This window comes from Acartia tonsa, chromosome 15, assembly GCF_053477335.1.
Source record: "Acartia tonsa isolate MP-2025a chromosome 15, ASM5347733v1, whole genome shotgun sequence".
Taxonomy (NCBI): domain Eukaryota; kingdom Metazoa; phylum Arthropoda; class Copepoda; order Calanoida; family Acartiidae; genus Acartia; species Acartia tonsa.
This window is the reverse complement of record NC_137274.1, coordinates 19,136,294-19,163,717: the sequence shown is the minus strand read 5'-3', so window position 1 is coordinate 19,163,717 and position 27,424 is coordinate 19,136,294. Positions and strand designations below refer to the sequence as shown.

The 27,424-nt window shown below is 30.6% G+C and overlaps 2 protein-coding genes and 1 long non-coding RNA gene across 3 annotated transcripts in view; 2 read left to right on the top strand and 1 right to left on the bottom strand.

Annotated features, from left to right (window-relative positions):
* LOC145307202 (uncharacterized) overlaps window positions 1-27,424 on the bottom strand; it is a 360,433-nt gene that overhangs the window by 131,833 nt on the left and 201,176 nt on the right. The window lies entirely within an intron of this gene.
* Window positions 1-27,424, top strand: part of LOC145307206 (uncharacterized) — a 251,072-nt gene that overhangs the window by 166,616 nt on the left and 57,032 nt on the right. The gene's annotated exons all lie outside the window — the stretch shown is intronic.
* On the top strand, window positions 7,578-12,364 carry LOC145307518 (uncharacterized). The gene is made up of 9 exons (XM_080149974.1): window positions 7,578-8,346; window positions 8,671-8,756; window positions 8,967-9,040; window positions 9,249-9,337; window positions 9,720-9,791; window positions 10,084-10,146; window positions 10,453-10,515; window positions 10,812-10,874; window positions 12,338-12,364. The coding sequence occupies exons 1-9, from the start codon at window positions 7,738-7,740 to the stop codon at window positions 12,362-12,364; spliced, it is 1,146 nt and encodes a 381-aa protein (XP_080006100.1). The 5' UTR covers window positions 7,578-7,737.

Below are 27,424 nucleotides of genomic sequence, written 5' to 3'. Positions count from 1 at the left end.
AAAATAATTTCAGACTGAATCAATATTTTTCAAAACGGTTTTCAGATCTGTAATCAGCATTTCAATGCGGTTATTTTGATATGCAACATGCCAGTATTTGAAGGAATTTCAATTTTTGGTTTTATAAGGGGGTGGGCACTTTTTATACCCCCCGAGCGCCGGCAGCCATAAGAGCCAAGTAACTTTTTGGTAGATTATTTAAAAATCATTTCAGACTGAATCAATATTTTTCAAAACGGTTTTCAGATCTGTAATCAACATTTCAATGCGGTTATTTTGATATGCAACATGCCAGTATTTGAAGGAATTTTAATTTTTGGTTTTATAAGGGGGCGGGCACATTTTATACCCCCTGCGCGCCCGTTGTTTTTGGATTAAAGTTTCACAGGTTTTTATACTGGCCCAGTAACCCTTGCCAATGTCTACTAATGTGAAATTCCAAGATCGAGCCACCCTAATCCTTATCCCAGCCAGAAAGTCGAGTTACTATCAAGCTACAATCGCTTGCGATGTCGTAGAGTAATCTTGCGCGAGTTCTTACGTTATCGCTAAATAATCGCCCTATTCACATCGACAATATCATACGATAAATGGCTGAAAAGGTCCTTACAGCTGCGCGATAAACCCATGAAATCTTAAGCGATATCGTAAGGCTCGTAAGCGATATCGTGCCAAAATCGTGAATAAAAAGTACATTTTATTTAACATCATGTAGTTTTTTTGTAAATATTTTATGTAAGTAAGAAGTTGCATAAAGAATCCATTTCATACTGTGCATGCAGAGATAGAGAGAGAGAGTGAGAGACAGAGAGAGACATGGTGTAAAGAGAAACCATTCTCTGTGCCCTTCTTCTTGATGTGTACTCTCAAAAGTTTTAAATGAACTTTGATGGAGTATTTTTAAATTTATCATACTGAATGGCAATGATTTAAGAAATATTAAGACACACATCTAAAAATGTTGCCATTTAGAAAAAAACTTTTTAAAAATACTTTTATTTGTAATATTTAATATGAACACATTATGACAATTTTAGTTATCAGTTTTAAATTTATTTAGTTTGACAACAGAAAAAATGCAATATTTTTTTAAAAATAATGTGAAATTCTAGCGGCCAATTTATAAACTATATTTCTCACAGAATGATGTTGATTATATGTTGGTTGTGTGTCTGTTTGTAAGTGTGTGTTGACACACATAAAATGCTATTGGTTACGATTTCTTAGGGAAATCGTGGTTGCCGCGATTTTTACTACAAAATCGAATTAATCCCTAGCGCTTTTTTTCAATTTTTGCTATAAAATCTTAAATAAGATTTTGGCGATAAAATACTACATATCGGATGCGAGTTTCCTTACGACGTTTCTAGCTGGGTATGGTAAATGTTTTTTAGGCCCGCATATTCATTGTCGCTACTTATGGCTGTCATACTGGCTTTCTTATACCATTAGTAACAGAGTAGCTACAAGTTTACATATAAATAGAGCAAGATTAGTATAATATTATTATTTTATTGAAATTGCATATATCATTGTTTAATGGAAATAGAGTATAATGATTTATGAAGTATAGAGGTAGCAGGGATTGGCTATTGCTAACGTCACAGCTTATCTTCAAGAAACTATTGGCTTCGGATCATCTCAATCTAAATAAAAAAATATTATGGATTTGGTTCAGTTCATGGTAGAACAGGGGTGTATATTCTGCAGAATTGACCCTGCTAAAGGGGGGGGGGATAAAATATGTGGTTTGGGGAATAAATGTTAAAATTAAGAGAACTGAAAAAAAAAATTCAATTTCCCCCCCCCCCCTCCCTTAGTGAAAAAAAAGATTTAAAAATGTGTTGGGGGGGATAAAAAGAATAAAATATAGAGTTCTTGAAATATTTTTCCATTTTCCATATTTTTTTACAGTTAGGTTAGGTTATAGGCTAGGGGGCTAAAAAAATGAGTTCTTAATCTTATAATTGTTCCTTTTTAAATCCGTGGTAAGCTGTTTATAATACAATGCGTTAAATAACTATTAAAGCATCTTATTTTAGACAGCTTTCCGCGGATATACAAATGAAAAATTAGATTAAAATAAGTTTTGTTAGTCCAAAGGGACCGATGATTTTGTTTTGACATTCGTGGAAAATTCTGTAATAATATGCTATGCATGATTTTTCAGTGTGGCTGAGAATCAGTTCTAATCCATCAGATGTTAATCGATTCGAAGCCATACTGGAAATTATATAACATGTATTATTTTAACAAGAATAAAAAGTGCAGGGGATAGGATAGATCAACTGAAGAAAAAAATACTTTGCCTCAGTTTAACCTTTATATTAATCAACTTAGTATTATCAAATTAGTATATGTTACCTTAATGTTTCATTTTCATCTGCCACAGTTTCTCTTAGCTGAAAAATTAAGTAGTTATTTTAGCATGTTAATAATTCAACATCCATAAATATTAAATACCTAGCGAAGCACAAAAATATAAAACTGTTAAAGAAGTTTAACTCTCACCTCCCCAAAAAATAAAAAATGGGTGGTCCTTGACTGCCCCCCCCCCTTTCCTATTTTTTTTATATATATTTGCTTATAAATAAAAACGGCTAATAAAAGATACCTTAAAGGCTTTTTCCCGTGCTGTTTCGGTTTGTATAAACTGCTAATTTAAGTTTTTAAAACAAGTTTACCTGGAACTATTGGTGAAATGCTTCTACAAGTAGAGGTTGATGTCTGAGACACTGACCATTCAGTCCACCTACTATAACCTCTCATTTAAGTTCCTATAAATAAATTAATTTAGTTGTCAGCTTATTTGTTTAGATATCAATCCCATTCCACTAGATTCAAAAGGATAATGGATAAAAAGTAGGTAATAAAAGTTAGGTTTTGATGTTAATTTTACTTAGGAAACAAAATCTATTCTGCAGTTTAGTTGGGGCCAATAAATCGATTAATTTATTTTTTATTCAATTGTCTACAATAAAATAAAATACATGATTTTTAAGCATGGGTTTGACTTTGAACTGGTTTCATTCCAGTGGAATTTAGTCATAATTGGAAATATATTAGAAACAGGGTGGCAACGTTATTATTTAATAACAATAAAACGGCAATAAATCTTTTGTGTTTTTTTTCATTTTATTATCAACGGAAAGCTGTCTATTATATTGTTTTCAGCTGCCGCTATGAGGCTGTTTAGCTCTCACATTCATTTCAAGGTTGCCAGGCTTTTAACAAAGATTACGACCATAAACAAAGAAAAAAGTTCCGTTTAATATGTTTGTTATTAAAGACAGGCGAATACTGAGAAGAATAGAGTAGCCACACCATAAAAGAAAAATATAGATTTACCCGAATAATTTAGAAGAGATTTTTAGTATAATAACCGTTGATACTTTTTGGTTCGGCTTGTAAAACTTTGAGGACCAGTGAAATAAACAACAACTATGTTTGTTTATGTCATGTATGTTGTCCTGTCTGCTATTTTAATCTCAACATGACTTTTATTTGCGTACAGTGGACAACTTTTCTCCGTAAATATTTTCCTAGTATTTAATATTAATATTTTCCTAAATAATCATATTTTCAGTAATATCTAGGAAGTTTTTTTCCAGAAACTTTTTTATCATTTATTTGTACTGCAAAATAACAACAGTATTTATGCAAACTCTACTCACATCCTGTTGTGAATATGGGTATTTGAATATTGTAGGGAACCACTTCTCTGACGTCATGAATTGGCCCAAATTGGCTAGGTTTTTAGCCATAACGGCCTTATCCAATGGAATATCTTTATTTGCTTGAGTTATTCATAATGTATATACTTGCACCTTTGATATAAGCTCATATCATATCCAACCTATATTCGCCCTTTAATACGTTATGTAGACATGTAAGAAAAGCTTAAGTTTAAAATTTGAAGTCTCTAAGTCAAAAATTGCGGCCACAGGAGCCTTTTAAAGATTTCTGGAGACCTGGAGGATCAGGACCTGCAGGATCATACCTGGAACCTGAAAAAGACTTGAACACCTGTATTTCATATTAGGATGTACTACTAGAGAATATTTTAGTGTTTTGGTATGATGAAATGCTTTGTTTTAGTCAAAAAAATATTTTTGCTCTTTACCTGGATGACCCTGCCATCCTGTGCCCGCCAGGATGGAGATTTCAACTCTCAGTTGTGTGTCATACCCATACTTAAAAAGTCACGCAGTTTGGGCTCTTTATCTTTCACACACAGAAAATGAGATAGAAAATACCGACCGTTAAGGGTTAAAGAAAATGCACATTTACCAACAATTTCAAACCATAATAACTTCCTTATTTTTAAAGATATTGAAATGAAATAAAAAGTGACTTGTTTTATTTGTCAATGCACGCAGTATTAATAGAGATTTTTTTTTAAAAACTAAATTCTGAAGAACATAAAAAGGCCTTTGCATGGAGCCAAAAAAGAAATTATGTAAAAAATTTCATAGGGGGACATTGATTTAACCTTTTACTACTTTGTTATTGTACTTTTGAAACAATATGTTGCAAAATATACAAGTTATTTCAATCTAATTGATATCTCATATTCAACATCAAGCATTTTCCCCCTACATGTACCAATCAGTACAGCTGTATTTTTAGAGATATCAAAATTTACCTTAAATAAATCCGATGTACATTTTTACATAGAATATGCACCTATAATCCTTTTTTTCATATTCCTTCTGGTTGTTTCTCAAAACCTGAAAACGCAGTTTATTTTGAAACACTGTGTATATATAATCAGTATGAGATATTTTAAACATATATAATAATAAACATGTTTGAAAAGATACAAAGCAAATGATGGCTTGAAAGATATGAAAAATAAAAATATCCTATTAAAGCTTTTCTTTGTTTATGATTTATTTGATGAAAATCTCTTATTGTTGATTTAAATGTGTTATAATTGTACTATCAATCGACTATTTCTAACTTGGCATAATGATATAATAAATTCCAAGTGTTATAATCTTAATTAAAACATTTATAAACATTTATGATATCATCAAAATATTTATAATTTTAGAAATATACATACTGGTTTTGAATGAAAACAACATTCCAACACTAATTGAAAGACCACCACCCTCCAAAGAAGCCTTGAAGTCTTATCTGGCCACTCATCTAAGTTTGTCAACAAAATATAAAAGAAAAGAGAAATTGAGGTTCTTTCTTCAGTATATGGAGGTGGCTACCAGTCAGGACATATTGACAAAAAAAGATGTTTATGAAATTCTTCACATAAGAAAAGCTGGATATGAGATTTTTGACACAGTTTTGAACAACTGTGTCAAAAATAATGATCAGGAGTCTGCTACTGAAATTATGAAGTTGGAAAAAGAAGTTCATAATTATGATGAGAACAAGTTATCTCTCCTTCAGTGTACCAGATTAAACCTGGATGATGAAGAGTTGAAACAATGGATTATTAGACAAATATATAATGAAGACAATAATGACTGTTTGGGAAAGATAGGGATAAACAAAGGAATAAAGATGTGGATTTCCATTATTTTTGGAACGTTTCTGTTATCTATGGGTAGCTATGCAATGGATCAGGAAAGACAAAATTTTAAAAAGAGAGAATTTGAGAATAGTAATATAACTGTTTTTCACTAAAGAGCAATGCAAGGATCATTCCTCAAAAAGAAATTCTAGTATAAAAACATCTTTGTTAATTTTTTGATGATATAAATTTCCCTAAGCTAGCTTTATCCTAAGAAATTCAACTATTAATAGCTTACTTATAGTACATGTTTTTTTTTGATAATATATATTTCCCTAAGCTAGCTTTATCCTTAGAAATTCAACTATTAATAGCTGACTTATAGTATATGTTTTTTCATATTCTTCACTTTGTTCAAGCAGATATTTTTTTACATGATATGATTTACCAAATATCCTAAGAGATGGGACCATTTAAAGCCCAACAATATAACTGAAGGCATTACAAATGGATCCTTCTGTTGCTATGTCAGGTGTCCAACACTGATAGTTAGAGAGAGTGGGAATGGCTTGGCTCATAAACAGGCGCAACTAATTCCTATGCACAGTTAGGACTTCTCAGACAAAGGTCATGCAATATTGTCTGTTGTATGTTACTTAGCATAATATCCACTAGTGGGTTAAATTTAGAGTATATGATGTCCTTGGTTTTGCTAGATGATCACTTATATCAAATGGAAATCCTGCCAGGCTATTTGTAATAATAGTGCCAAAATGTTCCTCCATTGTTTTCCTATTGGCTGGTTTAGAAAGTATGTCTCTAGATTATCTCAATTTTCTATTCTTACATGGAAATTTGATTGATAGACCATTATATAATATTGGTTCATTAATCTACATAATCCTCAAAAAAAAGAGATCTGTCCACCTAAAGTAGCTGAAGAAATTATATTCTTTTAAAAATTCTTGTGTCAGTAATAGCAATAGTGTATACAAGTGAATTTTATACTGGATGCTCTTTGTTAAAAAGAAAACAAAAATTTAGATGTCTATCTTATATACCTAGAGACTTTGTAGACAAAATCAAAGATGGACAAATATTCAGACAGAAGGACAAACTTTTGGCTAAATATATATTTTTTTTAAGTAAGCTCCAGAAAATGTAAAAAAATCATTTTTGAAAAATTTGTTTTAATTAGGTGTCAGATTTCAATTTAATGTTGGATTACAGCTCAAAAAATGTGAATGAAACATGGGATCAAATTAAGGTGAACAACAAAACAGCCTGTACAGTAGATGATGCAATTGCTAGTCAATATGCTATTGCAGGATATATCATGATGTTGGTACTTCTATCCAATCTTTTAACACACATCATTGGAGTAATCATAAGTAATCCAACCTGGGTAGATCAAATGATAGATAGAGTGAACAAAGATTTAAAAGAGTACAACAGAATCAAAAAACTGAAAGATGAATACTTTTTTACTACTGATGAAGAAGAAAAGAAATATGATGACCTCAAACCTAAACTTCCTAAACTTGAAAGAAAGCTGACATTTCTCAAAGTCTTCAGATATTTTACAAAGTTGTTCTGGCCATTCTTGATTGTATTGCCTCATGAATACTTGACAGGTATTAAATGGTGTATATGTTCTATTTCTCTTTTTTCTCAAGAATACTTTAGATGTACTGAATCGTGAATATTTATGATAATATTTCTGTGTATTTCCATGTTAATACTCATGTGTATTGAGCATGTAAATTTTCTAAAATTTTTGTTTGCATTATATATGTATTATTGTGTAAAAGATGTTTACTATATTCAAACCCGGCTCAATAATCATAATATAACCTTGTTTAGAAATTTATGATAAAATTTGATGAATAAAGTAAAACATTTAAGAACATATAAACCCCTTAAAAGGTACATCTGACAACCCAATAAAGTACAACGACGGAAGAAATAAGTCAAACAAACTGTGGCTTGGTGTTAAGTTCATTGAAACATCAGTAGAAAATACTCTCCAGCTTTTTTTGATGATATGGTTACTTGTTCCATACTTTTCCTGTATATCACCATCATTTACTGAACTATCTTTTGAAGCATTTAGAGGACTGAAAAATATTCTCTCTTTCAATTATTATGATGCTGGAGACCTGGCAGTCAAGTGTGGAAAGATTGTATTTGCTGTCATTTCCATTTCTACTGGTTGTTCACTATTGAGAATTAGAAAACCAGGCCTGGATTTTAAAAGGAAAATGAAGTCATTGCTTGTTTTGTTGCCTGGTGCTCTGTGTCAAGTTATTGCAAGGCTGCTCTCCCTCTGTACCCTGATGCTAATGGAACAAAGTGGATTGTTGAAATACAGTTTGTTTCTCGTGACCCACACAACTCTATTGATGTTGATAAAAACCCTGTTTGAAACCAGAGCCAAGAAAAAGAAACAGAAAACTGCCAAAGTGCTATCAGAAGAAAGCTTTGAATTTGTTCTGCAAAAAATAAGAATTGCGCACCTCAAGAGTATAGTGGAGACATGTATAAAGAAATCACTTCCTTGTCTAAACAGTGTGATAAGTGGATATTCAATTTTGTATAACAAAACCAAGAGACCAATATTGATGTTCATTAGCTGCATATCTTCAACTTTCCTTCTAAATAATCTACACAACTCTAGAACACATTTGCATTACCCAAAGTTTGATATTATCAGCAGATGTTTGTTTCTGTTGGTGGTTTTTATTGAGAACAACATCCTGTGTATTCTACCATTTATATTCCCCAATCTCTTCCCCAACATATCAGAACACTCTTTTGGAATCATTGTAGCTGTAGTTAACTGTCTATGGATAATCAGTATAATTACGGAGGTAATCAAAAAAGCCTTTATTTTAACCCTGAGAGGCCATTTGATTGTTGCCATTTTTTAATCTTTTCATGCCTAACCGGCCGGGAATGACTAGCTCTTGCTCAACATCACTAGATCAAAACTGATCATCATTGGTAAGGTGAATATTCAAATCATTGTCCAAAGCAGACCACAAATAAAGACATTGAAAGTTTTACCTTCTTCTGAGAAATGGAGAAAATGCCTTGGTCCATAAAAACTTACTATCAGGCACATTTATGATTATTAAATAGGGTCTTGCAATCAATCCCCATAATTATTAACATTAAACACTTTACTTATTAAGTTGATATACTTCAAATACATCCACATATTGAACACAATCTTGGGAGTTCAGAGACTAGAAGAAGGAAAATATACCTTTCATACCAGGTAATATAGATGCTTCTCTTCTTACTCCCCTCATTGCTAACTAAAATAAGATTAAGCTGAAGTAGGCAAATGATTACTTGTGGAAGGTGCTTTCCCTTAGGGTAATACTAATATTTCTAAATCCTAGATTAATGAGATGGTGGTTATCTCTTTTTTCTCCTATAAAACCTGCTGTTTAGTTATAAACCTCATTATCATTATTTTCTGTAGATGGTTGTGCAAAGAGCATGTACAGAAAATCTCATGGAGTTTTCCTTGCAATTTTTCAACAGAGGATTATAAAGGTATGGTAATGAAATGAACATTTTACTTCTTGATCCTGAGTCATTGTTTTTTATTGGAAACAGATAGAATGTTAAATACTGGAAAACTTATATTTTTATGATTATAGTTGGGCAATATTTCTTTGTTGTTGTTGTTCAATATCACAGCTTTAAATCTTATGAATCAAAAATATTTTTAGTTGATAATAAAAAAATATTTTTCATTAAGGAATTGAGAATCCATTTGATGAAGATGGCGAAGAAACTGAAGAGACTGAGTTTTGGAATAGGGAGCCAGGAAATGTCATTATCTCTGAGGTAATTCAAATATAAATCTTAATTGAACTTGTTTGTCTGGTATTTGAAATGATTAGTTGAAGTATTTAGAGTTTATTTTAATTAAGCTTGTCTGCAAACAAATTGTTTTAAAGATCAGAAACAGACACTATTCTTACTTTAAAGTTTTTTTTAAATACAATCTTGGCCCAACAAAGTATGTATATTCACTGGAAAGGGAAGTCTGTCATAACAGGGTAGTGAGATTTTAAGCTGAAGATGGAAGGACAAAAACTGTAATACTTTTTTGATTAGTAAACAAAAGCTAGCTTGCTAGCTTTCAAATGGCATAATGATGTTCAAAAAAATGTTCAACCAGCACTAAAGACTTATTTGATGTCATTGTATTTCAATTTTGTATCAGGTTGTATCAGAGCATGATATTTCACCAACAGAAGTGGAAATGAATCATCAAGAGGCATCTGGGATTGATCAGGTTATATCACAGTTTTACAACAGAAGTTGGTCTACAATATGCAATTCTTTATTACCAAATAAATTTTTATACTAGTAGAAAATCTATTATGTATTGCATAATTTTAGTATGATTTCTCTTCCCCAAAAATATATATGAACATCTCTGGACCTGTAAAAAGCTTCACCAAAAAGGGGTACCATATCTGTTTATCAGTTAACAAGATCCTCTGTTACACACAGACAGACTTACATCCTGTTTCTTTTCTGCAAGGATTAATAAACTAATGAATAATTAATGAATTCATTATCAGGATGAAACTGTAGCAGAGAGTGGCTTGAATGAAAATGAACCTCTTTTGGCAGGCAACAACCAGGTTGGTTATATTTTCAGTAATGATGCTCCTCTATATATTTTCTGTCCATGAGGATCTTCATGATGCTATCATAATTAGTAATTACTCTTACATGCTTTAAAAATTAAGTTTTGTAAAGATTTGCTAAATTTGATTTTCATACTTGGTCTCTTTGCTAAGTATGCAATGTTTCAGATGAAATTGGGTTTCAACAAGGGAAATAAGATTTATTTGGCTTGTATTGGAGATAGAAAGCTTATGTTTATAAAAGAAAATTAATCAATAAATCTTTTGTCCTCAAATAAAGCTATTTTTATACTATCTTAGGTAAATGTAGAAGTTCATGAAGAAATTCCCAAACTTGATAAGAACCGAAAAAATAATGAACAGGTAGAAAATAATTTCTAGTAGCAAACCTACTCTATAATTCCAAATGTCTGTCTGTCCATCTATCTGTTAGTGATGAAGTTGGAGGATTTTCTCAGCTTCTATTTAAGATAAAAGGCTGAAGCTTCTTGTCATTATTCCTATTATAATGAAGCAAAATTATTAATAAAACATTCATGGCAGTTGGATTGTTTTTAAGTAGATGATTTTTTGCTATCTTTATATTTTAAATATTTTTTTCATTTTATTGTTAAGAGTTTTTATCTTACTATTATCTAATATTTTTATTTATTATCCAGATTGTAAGTGAGAGAGATGGAGTTATGGATGAAAATGATCCTCTCTTGACTAACACTAAACAGGTTTATATTCTTTCCTGGTGCTTTCATACAATGTCATTGTAGAGCACTGAACCCCCCCCCCTTAATTTTGAAATAAATTGAAAATAATGAAGATTTTTTACTTTCCCTAATCCGTCTAATGGGACCTTAACTGAGTTTTTCTAATCCTGTGGGGCTTTCCAACCTGACCTAAAGTAATAAACAAAAAAACTAAAACTACCCCCCTAAAATTTAAAATCAATAAAAAGATAGGGGGGGGGGGGGAGGTGTTATCAGTGCTCAACAAAGTACATTGTGTAAAATCACCCCTTATCTTTGAATATCTATGAACATATGAAGAAAAAATAATAATAAACCAGCCTCACCTAACGTAATCAACAAACAAAATACTATTTAGATTTATTTGATAGAGAGGGTGAGGGGGAGGGGGGGTTATCAGTGTTTAACAAGGTAAAAGCACCCATTATCTGTAAATATTCATGAACAAATGAAAATATTAAACCAAATAGAGAGGAGTAAAATACAAATATAATATCTGAAGAAAGTGGTAATTGTCTTATTTCAATTATATAATTTTAAACTCTATTCCTGGGTATTTCTGTAACAATTAGGTATAATACTGAAATTCCAGCTATACACTGTAATAATTACTATGTCAACTCAGGGAGGGAGAGGACATTAGGCTGTCTCCAAAGTCTTATTATAACATTTTCTTATTCGTCGGCTTAACAATTATGGGGACTATTAATGAATTTTGATTGGAAGGTTTGTTTTGTTGAGTGTCAATACGTTGCAACCACTAAATGTAATCTACAGAAGGTGTAATTTTGAAGATGTACATCAATTTTTCGGCCATTGTCTTATCTCTTTAGATCCCTGTTATAACGCAATAAGTTGATTTTCAGGTTTAAGATTCCTAAGACAATGCAATGGATTATAAAAAAGACCTAAATCTTTTTAATTTAAATTTAATTTTAAGGATATTTCCTTTGATATCCGTTGGATTAGAAACAGTTTTTCAGCCATACTGAAAAAATATCATTGTATTACAGACAATTTTTCAAAAATTTGAAAATAAAAATTATAAAATCAAAACCAGTTTTGTTAGCCCGGACCTTTGAACCCTTGCTGTCTATAATACAATGCAATAAACTACTATTTCAGTATGGCTTGGAAACTGATTGATATTTGCTACTAAGCCAAGTTTTCAGTCATGCTGAAAAATCATGTATAGTCTTCGGCCCCTTAGGTCTAACAAAACTTCTTTTAATCTTATTTACAATTCTTACTTATAATATCTGCAGAAAGCTGTCTATTGCATATACATTGCGTTAAATATTGATATTCACTGGATTAGAACTGATTTTCAGCCATAGCCTTCGGCCCTTCAGGGCTAACAAAACTGGTTAAATATCCAGAGAAAGTTGTCTGTAATACATAATGTATGTAATAAATAACTATTATAATTTATTTTTCTACTTTAGGATGAAGAAGAAAATGATGATCACTAGATATTTCAATTATGACAACACTATGATAATTCAATCTTTAAGGTAGGGCAAATAACATCTCATAAACAAAATGGATGGCTGTCTGTCTGAAATAATTTTTAAAAGCAAAGCTTTTCTATAATTAGGGTTGGTTCTGTCCGCCCGTCAGGTTAGCTTTTTTTCATTAATGTAGACTTGTTAGAATTATCCTATTTTTTTCAAACTTTGCATTTTGATTCCTTCAACAGATAGGTAGGATTAATGAATCATAGCAACTCTATAATCGTTACCAGAATGTCCGTATGTCCATTTCAAACATGTTGATTTTTATCCTTTTTAACAACAATTTTTTATGTGTTATGATAATCCTATTTATCAAAGTTTAATGTTATAAGGGAAGCATATCTATATAATAAAGTCCAAAAACAATATCCTGTAAATAAGCAGTTTGCAAAAAGTTTACTTACAATTTTGTTTAGACTCATATCCTTGTTTTTTTAATATTCCACTAAGGGGGGGGGGGGGGCGTAATGACATCTGACATTTTGCTCACATTACGCTCCCCCCCCCCTCTTAAGTTTTTTTTTAAAACTAAAAATGTTAAAAATTATTCCTAGTGCTTCTGTGTCATGTGTGTGAAATAATTAAATAAATGCCCAAAACGGACACAACCCATTACCATGCACAGTTCTAGACAAAGGTCGTGCAATTAATGAGTTGGTTGTCTATTGGGTGTTACCTTACTTAATAAGCTGAGCTGGATCTTTAAATCATTTCAATGGTGCGCCAAATCGGGGTGCGCCGAATTTCAGCCAATCACAGTGCGGTATTTCGTAAAATGCTGTGCGCTCATTGGTGGATAGTTGGCTCATCCCGATTTGGCGCACCATTGAAATGATTTAAAGATCCAGCTCTGGGTGAATAAACGAGTAACTCTACAAATATTCCCTACAACAAAATATATTTCTAAAATCTTTATATTCTTTCATACATTTTAGGATCAATGTCTGTTGAAAAAAGAAGCTTTTTGTTACTGAGAAAAACTAAAATTACCTACAAAACTTTGAAATCCTTATAATAAAGTAAAAGGATGTTTGTTTGTCTGTACCAAAGGATCTCACTAACCACTGAACCTATCGGGTTCTTCTTAACAGAGTAGCTTCATTTAGTTCCCGGGAAGGTTTATAACTATTTTGGGGGAGGGTACCACCACCCTCCCAAATGAAATCGCCACTAGAAAAAATGAAACCTTTACTAAAATTAAAATTGATGTGTGGGACCCCCAAAAAAACTTTTTTATATTTTCTTTTAAAATATAAAATAAGAAAATGGGTTATCCAATTCTACTCCCCGCTCCTCAAGTGCCCCTAGAGACCTCTAGGGGCGTAACTGCTAGTAATTATAAAAGCACAACTTCTTCAAAATATTGGTATTTATATGCATTTTATTAGCACATACCTTTAACAAAAACTTTTTATATTCAAACACTTTTACAATGTATCATATAAAATTACATATATAATGTAAAGATTATTTAGCAAAAAGTATGATTTTTAAAATTTTGATTAATTGACAATCTAAAAGCTTTCAAACTTTGCTTTTTAGACAAAGCCCAAATTGTGTTAAAAAAGATCCATGTGACGTGATAGAAATGAGGGATTATCCATCTCTTTTTCAGGGGTTTTCTTTCTAACTTCTCCTCTCATCTCTCTCATTTTATTACGTCACATAGATCATTTTTGACACAATTTTAACAAAATTTGGGCTTTGTCTGTTTTTTATTGACATAATTGTTGATCATATTTATACTATATAATATGTATTTTTTATTATGGGATGTTTTTTTGGGAAATAAAGTAGTTTTTTAATAAAACTTTTTACTAAATAATTACCATAAGTAAAGCTACTCCTAAATTATAAATGTTTGTATGTCTACTGAGATTTTTTTTCTCTCGTATTATTAGCAAAGAGATTGGTGGCAATGGGATGTTTATAACACTAGTCACCAAAGTTTTATAATAACGTTTTCTTATTTGTTTGCTTAATAACTTTGGGAACTTTTGATTGGTTGAATCATCAAGTTAAGTGTTCAAACGTTTCAAGCACTAATTGTAATATAAATATAGATGGTAATATAAAGTCCATTATCTTATCTCTTTAGATGCTTGAGTATAAAGGCTTATCATGTTTAATTTTGAAAAATAGAATGGCAGCTGCTGTAATATTTTTTAAAAATGAGCCACCTGCATTATTATGTTCAGCTAAGAAGGAACTGCAACCCAGCCGCGCAACTGCCATATCCAACTGCCAACAGCAAGACATATCAATATTTTCAAAGGCGAAGCTTTTCTATAATTAGGGTCAGTCCGTCTGTCCCGAATGGTTAGTTCTTTTTGTTAATTTTTGAAGGTTATAATTGTCCTATTGATTTTAAACTTTGCGTGCTGATTACTATAACAGTTAGGTACGACTTAGAAAGCGTAGCAACTCTATAATCATTATGGGAAAGTCGGTACGTCCTTTTAAAACAAGCTGATCTTTTACTTTTTTGACGACAAATTTTTGTATGTTAAAATTATCCAATTCATCTGATTTTTGGAATACTTATTCCTATTACAACAAGGTATAATGTTATAAACGAAGCCTCTCTATAATCAATCCCAAAAAGTTAGTATGTCCTATAACAATATAATGTATTGAAGCAATTTTGCAACAAATTTACTTAATATTTTGTAAAGACGTATGCATTCTACCTTCATTTCAGAGCTTCGTTTTTATTGATGTTTCTGTAATAAGGGTTGGTCATTCCGTCTGTCCAGAGCGGATAGCTTTTTTCGTTAATTTAGGCAGGTTAAAATTGTCCTATTGATTTCAAACTTTGCAAGGTGAATCCTGTAGTAGTTTGGTAAGATTTAGAAAGCGCAGCCACTCGTCCATCTAAAAAAAGTTGATTTTTTACTTTTTTGACGACAAATTTTTGTTTGTTAAAATTATCCAATTTATTTGATTTTTGGAATACTTATTCCTATTACAACAAGGTATAATGTTATAAGCAAAGCAACTCTATAATCAATCCTAAAAATGTCAGAATTTCCTTAACAATGTAATGCATTTGTTTGTGACTAATTATCTTTACACATATATTACCTACAGAATTTAATTCTTATGTAAATATACTAGGGGCTACGCCCCTAGAAGCCTCTAGGGTTACTGGTAGGAAGAGGAAAGGTTGCCCTCATCCCATTTTAAATTGGAGTTCAAAAGAATAAAAAAAAAATATTTTTTGGGGGGGAGGGGTGTGAAGACACCCTCCCTAAAAATATTTTAAAACCTTCCCAGAACCTATAAGAAGCTTCACTGTAAAGGAGAACAATATCGGTTCAACGAGATCCTTCAGGACAGACAAAAAACACTTACTACTTTATAAAATAGGATTGGTATGAAATAAAACGTTTTTAATTCAGCAAGATATTTGGAACAGTAAGAAGTAAGAAATAACTTAGTTTTACTGGTCCAGCAAGTTTTTTATTAGTTCTGGTGACACTATGCTTATATCTTTATCTTTATAAGGATCATTGTAGAATAAAACAAGGATGACAACATCCAAAAAGTGAAGTTCGTAAACGGTTGGACAAACGAACATTTCACTTGTAGAGTGTCAGAGCTGAATTACAGAATATAAATGTATAAAAGTCGAAACAAAATTGTATACTTGATTATAGAGGTGCTTAGCTTATGAGGGAAGCTTCCCATAGGCCCTGTGAAAAAAATTTGAAATGTCCCAGAGAGAGGGGACGATTAGCTGTTTATTACACACGTCCCCAAAGTCTTATATAAATGTTTTCTTATTTGTTGGCTCAACATCTTTGGGGACTTATAGTCAATTTTGATTGGTTGGTTTATTAAGTTGAGTGTTCAAACGTTTCAAACTTGTAATCCTTGGGGATGTGTACATCAATTAATCTGCCATTGTCCTATCCATTAATATCCCTGGGAGCTACCAGAGAAACATCAATAAGAAGCTGATCTTAACAAAATATCATGAATTAGACATTTAAAAAAAAATTAGGTGCCACTAAAGGCCTCTAGGGGCGTAGCCGCTAGTTATTATAATATTTTACCTGTATGAAAAAAGATTTAATAAATTATTACAGGAAGCACAACATTTTATAAAACTATAATCTTCTAAGTTTAAATCTTAGACAGAAATTAAAAATATTTCAAAATAAAATGAAAGATTTTTCATAAAAAGTTTGGAAGATTTTTTGTTTAAAATAATAAATTTCTACTTTGAAAAAATAACAAAATGTAATGTTTAGCTCTTTTAATTAATTTAGGCATGTTAGAATTGTCCTATCAAACTCAAACTTTGCATGGTGATTTCTGTAGTATTTAGGTGTGATATAGAAAACGTTACATATAATTATTACGTCCGTGCGTCCATTTCTAACATGCTGATTTTTCATGATATAATTATCCTATTAATCTGATTTTTTTAACAATGATTCCTAGGATAACAAGGTAATATATTTAAAGTTAAGCGTTTCTATAATCAAGTCCTAAAAATGTAAGTATATCCTTAAACAGAATCATGTTTTTAAGCAATTTCTCAAAGAAGTTTATATAAAATTTTTTATATATTTCAATCAACCATCTGCTATTTAAGAGTTATGACACTATACAAGTGTTCATATACGTTTGTTCTTCTGTTTAATTTCAGAGCTTTGCTTATGTGGATGTTGTCATCCTTGTTTAGTTATAGTTTGGGACCTTTTCCATTAGCTAGCACATTCCTTTCTGCTCTTCTGTAGCAACTTGACTGTGTTAATATTCCTGACACAATTGGTTGATTTTCAAAGACCCGATTGAAAGACAGTGTCCTCAGGTAGGGGAAATACATTATTCAACCACTTCCCCCTCTAGTGGGAATATGGCCGGATTGTTTCTCTAGAGTTTGGTCAGATGCTGTGAGTATTGGTGCAAAAAATATGACGTAACAAAAAAATTAGCCAATGAGAGTTTACTATAAATTTTACCATTGGTCAATAACGGCCTCTCTTTGGCTAATTTTTTTTGTTACGTCATATTTTTTGCACCAATACTCACAGCATCGTTTGGTCACATTTATTGATTAATAATCTAGACCTACCCAGGAAGGAAAAGGGCAACGGCTGTTGATTACAATCCCAAAGTTATATAGTAATGTTTTCTGATTCGTTGGCCTAACAACTGTGAGGACTATAATTGAATTTGATTGGTTGATTCATTAAGTTGATTGCCCAAACGTTTCGACCACTTATTGTTAGATACAGAATGGGTCATTTTATGTATTATCATTGGAGATTTAAATTTATCGGCTATTGTCTTTAGATCCATGAGATCTACAATATTTTTGTTACCTACATTACAATTTCTTAATATGCCCTTACCTTTAGGCGTTAATCATTTTTATTAAGAAAATTAATCTAGAAAAGTTACTCAGACAGACAAAAAATATTTTACTTTCATTCAAATTAAATTTAAAAAAAATTCCTCTTACAATAACTCAAAAACCATTTAGTTAAATAAATAATTACAAAAAAAGATTTATAATGTTAATCTTAACTCTGAGGCTAGACTACGAAATTATATGTGATATTTATCTTATATAAAGTTTTTTTTTTAATGTATTTAAATTCTAAAATATCTGGCATCATATGATTATTTTTTATAGTTGTTTGTAATAAAAACTTTACAATACCATCAGAACATCTTGCTAAATAAAGTAATTTTTTCTCCAAATCAAATTCTCACTTCATTATTACATATTATCTACCATTGGGGTTGTTAATTACACTAGTCCCCAAAATTTCAAATAACGTTTCTTATTAGTTAGCTTAAAAACTTTGGGGACTTTTATTGAATTTTGATGGGTTGGTTCATTAAGTTGAGTGTTCAAAAGTTTTAACCACTAACTGTAATATATAGAAGGAGTTATTTTGTGTATCATCATTAGGGATGTAAATTAATTTATCGGCAATTGCCTATCCCCTTAGATTCCTGGAGTAAATCTCATTACACGTAAGAGTTATGTTGCATCTCTTCTACCAAAGAAGCATTGTTTACACTATAGCTGAGGGTAAATTTTTTAAAACTTCACAGTGCGATCTTTTGCCAAAAAACAAGACATTTAGAGTAGACAAAAGTAAACTTCAATAAATAAGCTTGTATTTGAAGAAATGCTGTAATTTCTTTTGCTTTAACTCGTAAATAACTTAAATTTTGTCTCTGTTAACTTCTAATGTGCATTTGGTAAGTACGTCTTGCTGTTTTGGAGGAGCGAAGCTACCCTATTTTTAAAAAATCTATAAAACTTCATAACTTTTTCCAAAATTTTTGGGGGTTAAAAATCTTAATATTTTTGGTGAAATTTTCTCACAAAATGTCAATTTACACCACCAAAAAAATATTTTTTTAAATTTTTCTTTAATTAGACATTGGTACAGGTATCTGAAAAGTATTTCAATCAAAAATTATTTGCATAAGCTGAACATAAATGTATTTTTTGTTGCTTTGAAAAAATTGTGTAAAAAAATCTGGAAAATCATCAAAACTGAAAAGAAATTTTTCACTACCCTTTTTAAAAATGGCATAAATCCGCCAAAAATTAATATTTTTTCAAAAATTTCTTTTCTAGCTGTCTACTTACAGCCATTATTAGGTCCTAGGATAGATAAAAGTCGATTTTAAATTTTTTGGATGTCCCGATTTTTTCCAAAAGATCGCACTGTGAACTTCCATTTTCCTAATATATATCTGCATTATCCTATATTGGACATATCCCCTCCAATATCCAAAAAGCTAAATTGTATCACAGCATCTTTTTTAGATTTATCGCATTGTATTATATACACTATTCCGCGAATAGTAAATTGAAAAATTATAAGATTAATTCCAGTTATGTAAGCCCTGAGGGGCCGGCTAACAAAACTGGTATTGCTAATATTATTGTTCATTTTGTTATCCGTAGAAAATTGTCTAAAATACGATACAATACATGATTTTTCAGTGTGGCTTATAACCGGTTCTAATTGAAACATACAGAAATTTGGAGTTATAGCCTTGAATAAAACAAGGATGACAACATCCATAAAAGCAAAGCTCTGAAACGGTAGAGATTCTTCGCTCATAACATTCTACTTTGTTGTTTTAGGAATCAGCATTCCAAAAATTAGATCAATCTAATAATAATTAATATCATATACAAATTTGTTTCTTGAAATTGACATATTTAAAATGAACGTACGGACATTCTGGTAATAATTATATAGTTGCTATACTTTCTAAATCGTACCTAACTACTATAGGAAACACCATGCAAAGTTTGAAATCGGTAGGACAATTCTAACATGCCTAAATTAAAGAAAAAAGCTATCTGTCTCGGACGGACCGACCCTAATTATAGAAAAGCTTCACTTTTAAAAAAAACCTTCAACCTTTATGTAAAAGTTATAAAAAGTCATAATATTAGTATAAAAAATATTTCAATTTCAGTCTGCCTGTCTGTCTGTAATTCATAAATGAGTTATCAAGAGAAAAAATTCAAAACTTTCTTCACTTTTTTACTTTAAAAAAACAATGGTTTTTACAGTGTCTTTTGCAAAAAAAACAAGGATGACAACATTCATAACATCAAAGCTCCAAAATCAAAGAAAGAACAAACAAACATTGTAGAGTGTAAAAACTAAAAAAGCGGAATATTAATTTGCAAGTCTAAACAAAATTGTATATATGTAAATTTGTTGCAATATTCCTTAATTAAAGGATACCTAGGAGCCTCTAGGACAAAGTAGCCTCCACTGTTAATAAATATCATGGTCTTGTGCCTCCAGCGAACCGTTCTGCCGTTATTCGCCACAGAAATCATGATTTATTGGCAATTTTTGTTATATATTTTCAATATAGTTTCACAGGTAGCCGCTGGCTAGCAACTTAAAATTTTCTGAATATACTAAGAAATGAGAAATTTTAAAAAACCTTTTTGATTAATAATTGCCAAAATTTACTGAGGCGTACCTAACTACTACAGAAATCACCATGCAAAGTTTGAAATCGATAGGACAATTGTAACATGCCTAAAATAACCAAAAAAGCTATCTTTTTACGGACGGACCGACCCTAATTATAGAAAAGCTTCGCTTTTAAAAAACAGTAGAAGTCATATGTTGGTACAGGCGCGTGCGCCGTGCATTGGTGCTTACCAGTTGGGGGGGCGGGGGGGGGGGGGGTGCAAGGTGCATTTTTGACACTCCAACAATTTCAGAGCTAATGGGTGTATATTTTGTAAATAAAAGTATAACAGGGAAAGGGGTTAAATAACTGTATATCCCCACCCCTTAGACCGACTTTCAATTGGGTTTTATCAGCCAATATCGTCATAAATATTAACACAGGTTAGTCGCTACAAAAGAGCAGAAAGCAATTTGCTAACAGACATAAATTGAAACTTTATGAGAATAAAAGATCTTTAAAGTGATTAGATCTTTTAATTCTAACAAAGAAATATTGGCGATTCTAATGTTTTCAAAATTGGGTATTTCTTTGCGCTTTCCTTTCTCATAGACAACCTTAACCTAAAACCCTATCAAACTTTAATCAAATAAAGAAATCAACATTTTAATTGAAAAATTTTATTTAAGAACAAAATAGAGGTTAAATGGAACATCCATGAAATAATAAGTTCATAACAACGACACCATCATCAACACCAACAATGATGCAGAGGATGAAAACATTAACATGGAAAATGGAATCGATACAGCCATCAAACTTATAAACCAGTAAAACTATATCTTACCGTTTTTACTTTATCTTATCTTGTTTTAATATATGCGTATTTTATCAATATTTTATGTTTATTTTACAGAAACCCCAATAAATTATAGAATAATAATAAGTCTATAAAAAGAAGAAACAATGTATTTTACAGGGTCTTTAATCAGAAATTTAAAATTTAGCAAGAAAAAAAATAATTTTTGATATATTGATTATTTTATTAACAGGATTTTTTATAGTTTTTTATTAATAACAATGGAAAATATACAATATACGAATACGTAAATGACAAATGATCAAGTCAAAATGTAAAAAATATTATCAAATTATCAACAAAAAAAAGTATTATTAATATGTATACTAAAAGTAATTGAAGTAGAAAAATAAACTTTTTTTGGAGAAAATAAACAATGCTTTAAAATTTAGGAAAGATTTTGTAAATATGAATAAAAAAATCTTTCCTGGAATGGCTTAGAAACCAATTGATATCCGCCGCTGGATAAGAACCAAGAATAGCTTGGGCCTTTGGGGTTAACAAAACAGGTTTTAATCTTATAATTTTTCATTTTAATATACGTGGAAAGCTGTCTATAATACAATGCAATAAATTCCAGCAATTTGAATGTTCATGTAAGAAGAATGGAAGTCAAAACATTATTTTTTACCAAAGCACCAACTACAGATGTTTCCCTCACAACACTTGTTGAGTTGATTGCAGGTATGAATACTGCATACACCTTTCTCATAACCTAAAACAATCAGTTGTTAATATATGATAAAGCTTGTTAGTATTTTATGTTCGATAATAATATTAGTATTACATTTAATTGGAAATAACTTTGTCAAAGCAGAACTTTTCCAATCTAAGATACTGAAACAGTTTCTTTATAAATCCAAGTAATCAGTTTTTAAATATCTTTCTATTTCATGGAAAACTAATAAAAAAAAATATACAAATTCTGGTGTAATTTTTTTTATGTATGGATACCATAAAATCAATAGAAAAATTTCCTTCTTTAACCTTTCTCTCATTTTTAAAGTTCAATTCTTTTCAATCAACTTTTTTAAAAGGGTATTATGCATTGGTTGAAATAAAACACAATTTTAGGTAAATATTTATGTTTTTTAAAGAAATAAAGTTTAGAAAAAAAAGAAAAACTTCTATCACTTAAGAGGACAGCTTCGAACCTTTAGTTTCCAGGATGTAAGAGATGAAAGATAGCCCAAAAAGTTTGCCATGAGTGTTTTAATATGGTAAAAAAAATGATTATCTAAATTTTAATTTTGGGCATGATTATCTTAATCCTTTACAGTCGGGCCCCTTTGCCGCACCTTTGTTTTACCTTTGGGATAATTATTATCTCTAACAAGTATTTAACAACAACTTAAAAACAAGAGGTTGGCAGCGGTTGAATTCCTTAGTCTAAATTTTCTTTCTTTGAAATACCATTAAAATCTACCGAAAATTATGTTATATAATAATCAATGTACTAATCCCTTAAAACAGAATTGAACAGAATCAAAGTGAGAGAAAAGTTTTAAAAAGAGATTTTTCTATTGATTTTACGGTTTCCACACATATAAAAACTTACACCCAAATTTGCATATTTTTTAGTATTTCATTAACTTCTTCCATGAAATAGAATATATTTCAAAACTGATTACTTGGGATTATATTTAAATAAACTGTTTCAGTATCTTAGATTGAAAAAAGGTATTTTTTGAAAAAGTTATGGCCAAATATTTGTAATGTCATGATCAAAAAAACTAACAAACTTAAGATTTAAATTTAAATTAGCAGCGCAGAATCTTTATTTAAAAATATTATATATTATGTAGTGTTAAAAGCAAAAATTCGTTTTTAAAAAAATAACAATTTGAATGTTAAAACTTAATGAAACAAAAAGTACTCAATTGAAGAAATAATTTTTATCTTCACTATTGTCCGAAAATTGTCAAAAAAAAGTTAAATCTTTAGCTTAATAAATACTTGGTGCCGGTGGTCAGACAGATGGCTGTTTCCTAACTATAGAGCAACTTTACCATATTTTTATTACTTTTTCTTAAATAATCTTCATGAGTATACGATGCAGCAATTAATCTAATTGATACAGCATCTGCTGCATTTCTGAACCAATTTCCAACTAAAACAATTAAAAGAGTAAAATCATTTTTATATAAGCAGAAATATAATCTATGATTACGGTTTTGTCCCTTTAAGAAAGATAATCTATGATTCCATTTTCCCCTCTCATGGAGGATATGATTTTTGAAATTTACCATTCCACTTCCAATAGAGGCGAAACTGGAATGGTAGTTTACTATTTTAACATTGACATAATACTATTTTAAAGTATGTAAATCGTAGAAATGCATAAAATAATATTTATAATTTTTTTATGTAAAACTGAAAAAATAATCATTACTATTATGTCGATTTAAAAAAAAGGAAATTAATGTTTATGGATACGCTGGTATGTAAACAAGAATATACATTATACGTTACGTTTTTTAGATGGTCAAAACCGAAAAAATAAGAATGGTAAATTACAAAAATGATATTGGCCTTGATGATATCATTACCAAGAGAGGGGAAAATGGAATCATACATTACGTTTTTTAGAAGGTCAAAACCGAAATCATAGATTATATTTCAGCTTTTATGAATATATATATATATTAAATAATCTTGACCTTCAAAATTTTACAAAACTATCTGGTTAAATTTGGCAATGAAAGAATGACAAGTTACAATATAACATCAAGTGGAGTATCCTTTCTATGCAGCCACCCTTTGATCCTGGTTCAAATGAATGTCAACTCTGCCTTATGGAAAAAGTTGTAATCTTATATTCAGACAAAGAATCTTTTCTCAATAAACGGCATGAAATTTTCTCTAAGTGTATCCACAGAAAATATCACCTTCTTAAGAAACAAAGAATGTAGCTGTTCAAAATTAGTATTTTTTTATGAAAAATGTAATATGTTGAAAAATCTTCTAAAATTTTTTTTAAAAAATCATCTAATTATGTTTTAAAATTTCGTATCTTTCTGAAGATTGCGAAAGCATGAAACTTTAAGTTAAAGATAAATAAAATTGAAGTAAAAAACGTTGATTTACTATAAAATATATATGTATAAATAAATATATATATATATATATATATAAACATACTATACCTGCTTTAGTAAATGTTCCATCTATATTTTTTTCTGTAGAAGGATTCCATTGTTCGTCAGGTACTAAATGCCATAGTTCCATTTGTGGTTTGGGTGTAGCCATTCCAAGGAAAAGACTTGCGATAAAAGCCTGATTTTGTAAATAAGATTAGTCCCCATTTTTAGTTTCAGTTTAAAATAAAGTAAATATTTTTGAGTGGTTGATTTTTTTTAGATAGGTGGTGGTACCCTTCCCAAAATTAGTTATAAACTTTCCCAGGATCTATTAGAAGCTAGACTCTAAAGGTGAATCATATCAGTTCAGCTGTTGGTGAGATCCTTTGGTACACACAGACAGACAGACTTAAAACAGATACAGGAATCCTGTTACTTTTAAATAAGGATAATATCATGTTAAATACAACACACAGAAAAATTTTCTAAAATATTTTAAAATGCTTTGGATGATCTAATTTCCCTTAAACTTTAAAGTTTTTTTTTTGTGAAAATTCCCCAAAACTTTGAACATTGATGCTGGGATCTAAAGGTATAAGACAATGGCCGGTAATTTAGTGTACATCCCCAATGATAATACACAAAATTTCTCCTTCTGCAGATTGCAATTATTGGTTGTATCCTAATAAAAGTGACCAATGAAAATTCATAAAAGTCCCCAAACTTTTTATTCCAACGAAGAAGAAAATATTATTATAAAACTAGTGTAATAAACATCCCATTGCCCCCTCCCTCCCAGGTTTGACACTTGGGAAGAGTCGATGCAAAATTGTAAGTAAATTTGTTGAAAAACTGCTTGATACAGAATAATGTTTATGGACATACTTACATTTTTAGGATTAATTATAGAGCTGTTTCGCTTATAATATTGTACTTGGTTGTCCCACGAATCATTATACAAAAAATCAGATCAATCAGAAAATTAGATCATATAAAAATTTGTTGTTAAAAAAGTAAAAAAAATCAACATGTTTAAAATGGACGTACGGACATTTTGGTAATGATTATATAGTTGCTACGCTTTTTAAATCGTACCTTATTACTGCAGGAATCACCCTGCAAAGTTTGAAATCGATAAGACGATTCTAACATGCCTAAATTAACGAAAAAAAAGCTATCCATTACGGACAGACGGACGTACAGACGGACCTACCCTAATTATAAAAACGCTTCGCTTTTAAAAAGATTTAAATAATTAGAAACTTACCACAAAAAATACTTTGATTTGCATGTTGACTGTTTATACTTGCCCGGTTGGAGAGCAACTGAAATTTTTTAGAAAGTTTCATCAAATGTAAATTGCAGTTTAGTATCTTGCCTGGTTTCTTTTGCGCATTTTATTGGCATCGCAGCTACTTTAAAACTATGTTAATCTGTCCCTAAAATGGTAGCATGTAACTTTGTAATTTATCTAGCGGTTGCACCCCTAGCATCTAGGGGCTATATATTCGAAAAATGGCTGAAAAAATAGCCTAAAACCAAACCAAGACTTATTTATAGAAATTAAATAGCCTAATACCATCTCAGGACCCTTAAGAAGCTTTAGTGTAGAGGAGAACGATTTCAGTTTAGCGATTAGCGAGATCCTTCACTACAGACAAAAAAGATTACTACGTTATATATTACTAGCGGATTCGCCCCTAGCCTCTAGGGGCTTTGCCGCAAGAGGTTTGATCAACCTATTTTTTGTGTTATTTAGATTTTATTAAAAAATAAAAGTTTTTTTTTTTTTTCGACCCCCCCTTTTTAATTCTAGTTTTAAAAAGAAAAAAATATTTTTTTCCGGGGGAAATTTTTATTTTTCTTGGCGAGGGTCCCACCCACCAAGAAAATAGCTTAAAACTATCACAGGACCAGTAGGTATATTCCCTGAAAAGTAAAGCCCAATCGGTTCAGTGGTTACTGATATCTTAAGCTTCAGACAGACGGACAGACACAAAAACATCTTGTTACTTTATTATGAGGATATAGGATATTTAAATTTTGGTTCTATTTGAATTTTAACCACTAACTGAACATATGCGCTCATATCCTAAAATCTTTCTAAAACTCAACCTGGCAGGCTTTAACCTAAACAAACTAAAAACTAAGCAGCCAACTAAACTTAATCTAACATATCTATATAGACATATTACAAGATCGAAGTTATTATAAAATTAATAAAACAAATTTTTAATTAAAACTTCTATAACACAGTTGGGGGAGTTGAATCCATTTTTATAAAAGCAGAAATATAATCTATGATTACGGTTTTGACACTAATAACAAAATGTAATCTACCTTTCCACTTTCCCCTCGCTTGGTGATGGTATCATCAACGCTGATACAATTTTTGAAATGTACCATTCCACTTTCAATAGAGGCGAAACTGGAATAGTACATTTATGTTTAAGTAACAGCATATTCATAAACATTGATTTCCTTATTTAAATTGACATAATAGTAATGGTATATTCTAGTTATCATTTTTATTTTACATAAATTTTTAAAATTATTAATAGTATTTTATAGATTCCTACGATTAACATAATTTTAAAAAAGTATGTATGATTTCAATTATGTCAATGTTAACCTTTACAGATTATGGGGTGGGGGGGGTGAATCAGCCCCCCCCCCTTCTAGTTTTTTCAATGTCATTTTTTTGTAGGTAAGATAGAGAGTTGTGACTTCATGACTTTTTAAGTTTAGTAATTATACGTCGGTAAGAGTTGTTCTTATAAGGATATCTGGTCTGTGTTGGTCGTGGCGTCCAGTCAAAGTCAGCTAGGTGGCACCAAAATTAGAAAAATTCTAAATAAGTCTTAATTTCTTCATTATGACTTTTGTGTATAAGATAGAGACCTAAATTTTTTTGGTGAATACTGGGATATCAATGAACATCTGAGAATAATGGCGTTAAGACCGTTTGACCGCTTCCTGGCCGATTTTATGACCGATTTTGTGTCCTGCTTTTACTATGGACTTATATCAGGTATATCGTGACTTCTATTACAGCTAGAGACCTAAAAAATTTTGTGGTACATCCTTGAGCAATAATAAACTTCCGTGAGTAGTAAGGTCATGACCGTTTGACCACTCCTTGACCGATTTTTG

What these genes read in the sequence shown, in the direction of transcription:
- LOC145307518 (XM_080149974.1), top strand. Translation starts at nt 7,738, where the DNA reads ATGAAGTCATTGCTTGTTTTGTTGCCTGGTGCTCTGTGTCAAGTTATT. An exon ending in AAATATACCTTTCATACCAG is followed by an intron (nt 8,757 to 8,966) that starts GTAATATAGATG and finishes TATTTTCTGTAG; the next exon opens with ATGGTTGTGCAAAGAGCATG. An exon ending in TCTTGACTAACACTAAACAG is followed by an intron (nt 10,875 to 12,337) that starts GTTTATATTCTT and finishes TTTCTACTTTAG; the next exon opens with GATGAAGAAGAAAATGATGA.